Here is an 8,936-nt window from a genome sequence, read left to right as displayed (position 1 = left end):
GAGACATTTCAAAACAATCCCTGTCCTCACAAAGTTCACTGGCTGTCATGCGCGTTTTGTTGCAATCAGACACCCAAAACAAAAAGCAGCCACATCTGACTTGGCAGCAATATAACTCTTCCGTTCCTCGATACAGTAATATATTAGGTGTGTACATTATGGCTAAATTCAGCACACACACACTTCTATGGAGCCCAGGAAATGCCATTAATGGGCATAACACTTGGAAAAATATGAAATATTTCGTGTTCGTGTCAACGTCCTTTCCAAAACCCTCAGGCTTCACTACACATCCGAAAACACAGCTTGGAGCTCTATTAACTGTCCGTCGGTTGCATGTTTGATCATGTTATTTATCTTCAGTGAATAAACTAACCTAGCATAATGCCAGTGTTAAAATGTAATGTTAGCACTGTAGCTCACATAGCTATGCTAGTGTTGCTAACGTTTGTCTCCACCCTAATCTGATATATTTATATTATATCATATCTGATATATGACTGTATAAATAATACATGCTAGCATATACAAAAATGACTATTAAGTTAGACTAGACTGACCATACATCCTCTTTTCCCCGGACATGTCCTCTTTTGCGGGGCTGTCCGGGCGGAGTTTCTTAAATGCCTCAAATGTCCGGCATTTTGAGTTAGGGTTGTGTGTATTTTCAATGTACGTTCAGGGTTAAGAAGGGGTTAAAAACAAAACAAATTGTGAAGGTGTGCGCACGCAGCAGCATTCGTGAGGGAGGGGCAGAGACAGAGAGAGTGAGAGAGTTCACATTCTAAAAATACTATTAAAATAAACAAAAACATAACAAAAGTGAAATAAAAAAGCTTAAAGGTGAAATGTAATTTAGAAAAAGTTGCAATGTTGACTAATAAAACAAAGCTGTTTTTTTTTCTTTCACACTGTTATTGCTTAAAACATAATATTGAATCAAAATCAATTTATTATGAATTATTGACCTATCCAAGGTTACGATTACTTCACATCAAATATTCAACTTTGAAAAATATTTTGGGTGGAAGATTTAGTATATTTTGTCTGTTTGCCATTAAAAACATACCTTTGTTTGACAAAAAAGGGCGGAAAACAAACAAACAAAAAAACAACATAAAAAAAACTGAAACATTTTGAAATGAGGGATAGATCTGAAGTTGATGTAGACTCCAGAGATTTAAGCGTTAAATATAAAATGTATGTATGCCCTGGCACACCATTATCATCATTTCATGACCGAAGCAAAACACCTTTTACACTTTTATACTGAATTAAATACACCTACAACTTATTAAATAAAAACATAGAAAAAACTACCAGCAGCGGTAAAGTTCAGATCCATGAAGGAAAGAAGAAAATGAATTAATGTCTATAATTGAATACATTTACATATGTATACAAATGTGTTTTCTTTTTTTATTATTTTTTTAATGAATTAAGTAACGTTTATGACAACCTTTTTCCAAAACACAATATAGAATGTGAGATATAACAGGATAATGCATACGTTTATCTTTTTTTTTTCAAAATGCTTCCAAAAAAGTGGGATCCCAAAAATGTACCGTGGGACCCCATTTTTATGACTTGATGGGCTCGCTGGGACCCCATTTTGAAAATTCCTAGCGCCAACATTGCTGTCAACAGAGGAGAAAAAAATGCTTTCTTTAAATAAATATATTATTTATAAAGCAAGTTCGAGTATCATTGGCAAATGTTCACCTAGTCCCGGCCTTGGCGTGCATACATGTGTCCTCTTTTTGGGATTTCAGAATATGGTCAGCCTAAGTTAGACGAGTGTCAAGTTAAAGAATATATGTAAAAAGTGTATTAATAAGTACACAATAATTCTGGGAGAAACGCACTAAACGGCGTATTTGGAGTAAGGCTGATAAAACGCATTTTTAAACCGTCTAAAGTCCTGAATTAAGGCCAGCTGTGGGGCCATAATTCCAGTACATTATTGTGCGACCACTGACATATACCTAACATTTTTAAGAAATGGAATAATATTGGACCTTTGAGCTTCAATCTGTTGCTTTTTGCTGTCCGCTGCCTTTGAGTGAGTGATGTTTACATAGTTTGAATTGCACGTGGCAGTGTTGAATGTGCAAAGAAAACATGCCCTTAAGAAGTGGTCTTACCTCCCGGACGAGACAGTTGTGGGAGTTAAGATCTCGGTGGATGAGGTTCATGGAATGAAGATATGACTACATGACAGACGAGAAAAGAGAAGTTTCAGTGTCAAGAGAGAACAAAGGTTCCTTGTTTCACTTCAACAAGCGAGCATTGTGTCAGCAGGACTCCTGGTCATGCATGACATTGATCAGCCTTGCACACTATGAACTAATCCTGAAGGAATTCATTCTGTTGAAGCACCACTAGAGGGTGCTAACGAGCTGCGTCTTATTCACGCCTTTAAACTCACCATCCCTGCAGCTATGTCCTTGGCAAAACTGACCCGCTGGTTCCAAGGGTAGTTGCTATCCTGAGAGAGGAAATTTCAAGCGTTATCTAAAGCAGATACTTGGAATCTTGCTGACAGCCACTCTCAATCGTCTCACCATTTTCTTGATGATGTCCCTCAAGGTGCCTCCCTTGATGTACTCGGCTATGAAGTTGAGGCGCTTGTCTTTGTAGAGGACGCCGATGAACTTGAGCACGTTGGGGTGCTCCAAGCACCGCATCACCTTCACCTGACACACCACAAACGTTTGAGTAACATCCTTGTAGTCACGTACTAATGTTGCTGTAGTGTAATGTTAGGCAGCGCCTCGGTTTTTGTTAGTAATCCCTCACAAAGGCTCTGTTAAAAACACCCAGAACTGAGAACGGTTTTGTTGAAAGTCAATTGATTGAGACAGCTTTGCTTGCAACAAAACTACTGAGGACAGCCGATAAGCACCATATCAGCCTTGGTTGTTTGGCTAGACCACGGTTAGGGATGATGTTTGATAAGAAATTATCGAGTTCGAGCCCATTATCGAATCCTCTTATCGAACCGATTCCTTATCGAATCCAGATAGGTTGTTGTATATGGAAAAAAACACAATATTTGGTTTAACAAAAGCTCACTTTTATTTTATAAGAAAAATAAATAAATAAAATAAAATAAATATTGACTGTTACCCCCCTAAAAAAATAAAATAAAAACATTTTGACTGTTGTTACCCAAAGTATATTAAGTGGGATTTTTCAGAATAACAAATATATACAGTAACACAAAAACAACCTGTCTCTGTGATCACTATAGGTGTATAAATAATAATATAGTGTTAAATAAAATCAGTCCCTTGGGCACAAAGCTGAAAATAATACAGCTCTCCAAAAAGTGCACTTCTGCTGCTATTGGAACATACTAACTACACACACTATGACACAGTCATCAATCAACAATTCTTCCCCCCTTACATGAGAGCAAAGCCTGGCAATAATTGCATATATGCCTGTTCTGCCCTCACTATACGTGTTGAGGTTATACAGCTTTGCAGACAGCTAACAAACAATCCAAAGCAGATTAATCCATTTAGGCTCTTTATTGTTGTTGATCTTGCTTTGTCTTTTCCTATCTTTACTTTTGTCTTGCACTGGACTGTTATTTTTTTTTTTTTAAACTGAAATACACACAATGACAAATGTATAAGCTATGTGATTCAAATAACATACTGAAATGTAATACACAATATGTAAATATTAGCTTCACACAAATATACAGTACTATCATCAAACAAATACTTCTGAGTGTTGAAACTATTTCGATGGTGGAAATACACGACTGGCAGCCATTTTAAGTTCTTAAAACATCAATTGAAACAGTGCACAAAAATCGTTTTTCAATAAACATCTTAGTATCAAACTTAAACACTTTCCACCTTAATATTGAGTTACATAAACAAGTTAAACAGTTTACTTACAGACTTATCTTTTCCAAGGCTTGTAAGAGCTAACACAACTTGTCTACGTCTCAATTGTCTCAACCCGGAAGTGCCCAAACTAATGACGCGTAGTATTTTCATATCGCCACAAGGTGTCAGTAAGAGTCTACAATCAAATGGGCATAACATTGCTGTCCCACAGGGCATTTCCTGTACGTGGGAAGGGATTTGTTCCCAGGGATTCGAATAAAGAACCAACTTTTTTTCTTTACTATAGTGGCCTCGATAACGGGAACCGGTTCTCAAAAAGGGGTTTGAGTCCATGGAATCGGTTATTTTCTTATCGAACAACCGGGAGAACCGATTTCGAACATCATTCCTAACCACGGGTGCCCAAACTTTTTCCACTGACAAATCAAAGGATCTTGGTTGTCTTCACCTTGAAAAACTAGTCCACTATATCTACTGTATTTTTCATATTCATTATGCTAACATGCTAACAATAGCATGCTTATAGTTTGCATTAGTGAAATACCAAAATATGACACTGAGCTGTGTGCCTGCTAAATTAGCTAAAAAAAAGCCAGCATGCTAAAATGCTAACTTTAACATGCGTCAAGTACCAAAATACAACTGATTAAAAAAAAAAAATGCTATCATGCCAATGTTGGCATGCACAAAATACTAAAATATAACTGAGGTGTATACCTACAAAACTAGCTAACGTTAACATGCTAACATGTATCATTCATCAAATAACAAATTATTTGACGTTGATGTGTATACCTGCAAAATTAACAAAAAAGCTAGCATGCTAATCTTAGAATGCTAACGTTTGTTCCGCGGGCCATTAAAAAAACATAGGGACGGGCTGCAAATGGCCCCCAGGCCGCACTTTGGACACCACTAGGCTAGACTTAGCGTAGCAGTGTGGTGCCTTCAGTGGCAGTCCGGAAACAGGGACTATAAAGGTGCTTGTTGACTTTAATTGGACAAATACAAGGAGTGTGAATCTTTGGGCACCTAACGATTCGATCCGATCTGATCCAGATCCCTGGGGTGACGATTCGATTTAGAATCTATTCTCGATTCAAACGGATTCTCGCAATATATTATTTGGTATAATAATGATAATGAAACATTTTCAAAACAGGTTACAGGTTAGAAAAGCTCCTTCTGCTTGCATGGAGTGGCCTAAAAACTTCCATCCATCCATCCATTTTCTACCGCTTATTCCCTTTGGGGTCGCGGGGAGCGCTGGAGCCTATCTCAGCTACAATCAGGCGGAAGGCGGGGTACACCCTGGACAAGTCGCCACCTCATCGCAGGGCCAACACAGATAGACAGACAACATTCACACTCACATTCACACACTAGGGCCAATTTAGTGTTGCCAATTAACCTATCCCCAGGTGCATGTCTTTGGCCTAAAAACTTATTTTTTAAAATTGATTCCTAAGAACAACAATATATATGTTAAATAATAAAAAATAAAAAATATTATATATATATATATATATATGTGTGTGTGTAAATATATAAATTAGATGTTTTGTGCACCGTATTAGTTATGCTGTATTGCTGTTAATTTCTAATATAAAATGAGTGTTCAAAGTTTTTTGGTTGTGTCTTTCTATTGCATGTATCCAGGAAATGAATGAGGGAGGTTCCATCCTGTGATGACACCTTAACCTCAGAGGACACCTCTGCTGTCATCGGTAGGCAGTAATCTCCAATCATTCTTTCACAATAAGATCCTTTCACTTGATCTGTTTTTTTCTGCAATGACGACAGCACGGATCTTTTTATGAGCCCAACCGGAGGTACACGGGAGGATCTGCCCACCTCTTTCAGGAATGTTCTTTGTGTCTCATCGTCAAAGCGGATCAGCTCCTTCATCACCATCACCTCCCCCGTCACCCTGTGGGTCACCTGAAGGTAGGAGTAATTCCAATTAGTCCTCCGCACGGGAACGTTCCGGCATTGTGACGCGTTTCAACCTGGCCATACATACTGAAGCCAAACGTACCTTGATGGCCTGTCCGAAGCATCCCTTCCCCAGCACTTCTCCGTGGATCAGGTCGGACGGACGGAATATGCGATGCGTCCGGTTAGAGACGACTCGAAGAGACTCTGAGCGATTAATATCTTTCTTCGGTGAGACGGGGGACGCCGCTTTGCTGGCGCCCGGCGACTTGTCTATACTGTAGCTTCGCCTGGACAAGGAGAAGACAATAAGACGCCGTAATATTAAGCAGAATCAGTTGAATCCGTCTTACGTGACTATGCGGGATTTCAGGTTGCCGACGTCAGGGAGTGGGGGTTGGGTGACGGGCAGGATGGGGCTGGGGACGCCAGACAGCGGCGTCCACAGTGGACCATCCACCTGCTCTCCCGCCTCTGGAGAGGAGCCGCCCTCCTGCCCCCGACTGTGAGGGTCATGTTCTATGGTGAGCTGGAGCCTCCGACTCGTCTCCTGGATCATCAGGTCGATCTGGAGAAGACAAGTACAACAATAGTACCTCAACTTTTGAGTGAAAGGAGGGGTGTCCAAAGCGCGGCCCATAGCTAATTTTGTAACAGCACAATCGATTGATTGATTGATTGATTGAGACTTTTATTAGTAGGTTGCACAGTGAAGTACATATTCCGTACAATTGACCACTAAATGGTAACACCCAAATACGTTTTTCAACTTGTTTAAGTCGGGGTCCACTTAAATTGATTCATGATACAGATATATACTATCATATATACTATCATCATAATACAGTCATCACACAAGATAATCATCAGGGTGTATACATTGAATTATTTACATTATTTACAATTTGGGGTGTACAGGGGTGTGGAGGGTTAGGTTTGGTTGTTATCATCAGTCATCAACAATTGAGAACAGAAAAATGGATATTGAAACAGTGTAGGTCTGACTTGGTAGGATATGTACAGCAATTAGTGGACATAGAGAGAGAGAGAGATCAGAAGGCATAAGAAAAGTATCTACATTTGATTGTTTACATTTGATTATTAACAATGCGGGGAGGGTGTTAGGTTAGGGTTGAAGTTGCCTGGAGGTGTACTTTTATTGCGGTTTTGAAGGAGGATAGATATGCCCTTTCTTTTATACCTTTTGGGAGCGCATTCCACATTGATGTGGCATAGAAAGAGAATGAGTTAAGACCTTTCTAAGATCGGAATCTGGGTTTAACGTGGTTAGTGGAGCTCCCCCTGGTGTTGTGGTTATGGCGGTCATTAAGGAATTAGTTTGACATGTACTTCGGTATCAGGGAGGTGTAGCGGATTTTATAGACTAGGCTCAGTGCAAGTTCTTTTACTCTGTCCTCCACCCTGAGCCAGCCCACTTTGGAGAAGTGGGTAAGAGTGAGGTGTGATCTGGGGTGGAGGTCTAGAAGTAATCTGACTAGCTTGTCCTGGGATGTTTGGAGTCTAGATTTAAGGGTTTTGGAGGTGCTAGGGTACCAGGAGGTGCATGCGTAATCGAAAAAGGGTTGAACGAGAGTTCCCGCTAGAATCCTCACGGTGCTTTTGTTGACCAGAGAGGAGATTCTATGGAGAAATCTCGTTCGTTGGTTGACCTTTTTGATTACCTTGGTTGCCATTTTATCACAGGAAAGATTAGCCTCTAGAATGGAACCTAGGTAGGAGCCGCTAGCATTCTATTAGCATGCTAGCTTTTCTTTTGCTCATTTTACAGGTTTACACCTCAGCGTTCGAAAATTCAAGATGATCTTTATTGTCTATTCTTTAACATGTACAAGACATAAGAACTGAAATTACATTTTCGGCACAAACATAACAAATGATACCTGTTTTTTCTTAGCCAATTCAGGAGGTATACAAATGTTGGTACTTAATGCATGTTTAGTTAGCATGCTAGCATTTTAAACAAATTTCCCAGGTACACGCCTCAGAGTAATATATTTTGGTACTGGGCATGCTACAGTTAGCATTTTAGCATGCTAACATTAGAATCACACAGCAAAAAGTCAGTGTTCCAAAACAAGAAAAAAAAATACAAAAATGAGGGGTATTTTATTTGAACGAAGCAAAATTATCTGCCAATAGAACAAGAAAATTTGGCTTGTCAAGACTTTCCAAAACAAGTACAATTAGCTAACCTCAATGAACCCAATAATACCTTAAAATAAGTATTTTCTCACTAATAACAACTGTACTACTATATGAGTACGTATTTTCTATTGTTTCATTGAAAATAAAACAGCTAAGTCCATTTGGCTGTCATCTGTTTTAATATGAGACACAATTGTCTCAAAGTCATGATTTCTTTTTTTCATGCTCGGAATAAGAAATTATTACTTTAAAAAAGTAGTTTTATACTTGTGAGTGTTGATGACGCAGCTTTGCAACAGTTGATATTCTAGTTTCAAGCATGTTTTACTCAATATAGGTCATCAAATATCAGCAACAAGCTGTAATATCTTACTGAGAGATAATTTAAGACCAAAACCCTTAAAACAAGTAAAACACTCTAACATAAAATCTGCTTAGTGAGAAGAATGATCTTATCAGACAGAAAATAAGCAAATATCACCCTTATTTGAGATATTTAATCTAACTTACATTTCAGTTTTTGCAGTGCAGGGCTGCCAAGTTTCAGAGAATGACAAGAGTGAGACTCGTGTCATGATGCAAGATGCGTTCGAAAAAAAATGCCTTTTAACACCAACTTGGCCTTTTTTAACGTGGATATATACCTTCAGACTGATGTCCTCACCTTTAGCAACTTTCCCTGTACTCTGGCCTCTTAATGCTAGTCTAAATAAAAAAATTAGTTAAAAAATGCAAATCATGTTTAGAATTGAGAATTTGTTTTCTACTGTTGATTCGTAATTTAGTTGTATTTTTCTTGGTTCTACATCGTTAAATGTATCAAATTTTATCAAAATACTAAAGGGTTGTGATTAGGGATGTCCGATAATGGCTTTTTGCCGATATCCAATATTCCGATATTGTCCAACTCTTTAATTACCGATACCGATATCAACCAATACCGATATCAACAGATATATACAGTCGTGG

General features: G+C 38.6%; 1 protein-coding gene and 1 long non-coding RNA gene across 4 annotated transcripts in view; one reads left to right on the top strand and one right to left on the bottom strand.

Annotated features, from left to right (window-relative positions):
• Positions 1-5,910, top strand: part of LOC133572785 (uncharacterized) — a 23,508-nt gene extending 17,598 nt beyond the window's left edge. Inside the window, exons 3-4 of the long non-coding RNA XR_009810577.1 lie at positions 5,526-5,593; positions 5,670-5,910. This is a non-coding gene — a long non-coding RNA (uncharacterized lncRNA). The remainder of the gene's footprint in view (positions 1-5,525; positions 5,594-5,669) is intronic.
• Positions 1-8,936, bottom strand: part of limk1a (LIM domain kinase 1a) — a 113,599-nt gene that overhangs the window by 10,117 nt on the left and 94,546 nt on the right. For all 3 annotated transcript variants that reach the window (XM_061925801.1, XM_061925802.1, XM_061925803.1), the window contains 6 exons: positions 6,155-6,369; positions 5,905-6,091; positions 5,721-5,807; positions 2,565-2,696; positions 2,429-2,488; positions 2,145-2,210 (listed from right to left, as the gene is read on the bottom strand). In XM_061925801.1, the coding sequence (XP_061781785.1) occupies positions 2,145-2,210; positions 2,429-2,488; positions 2,565-2,696; positions 5,721-5,807; positions 5,905-6,091; positions 6,155-6,369 (747 nt within the window). The remainder of the gene's footprint in view (positions 1-2,144; positions 2,211-2,428; positions 2,489-2,564; positions 2,697-5,720; positions 5,808-5,904; positions 6,092-6,154; positions 6,370-8,936) is intronic.

Source organism: Nerophis lumbriciformis, linkage group LG30 (genome assembly GCF_033978685.3).
Source record: "Nerophis lumbriciformis linkage group LG30, RoL_Nlum_v2.1, whole genome shotgun sequence".
NCBI classification, from domain to species: domain Eukaryota; kingdom Metazoa; phylum Chordata; class Actinopteri; order Syngnathiformes; family Syngnathidae; genus Nerophis; species Nerophis lumbriciformis.
Note: the sequence above shows the minus strand (reverse complement) of the source record. Positions and strands in the feature narration are given on the sequence as shown.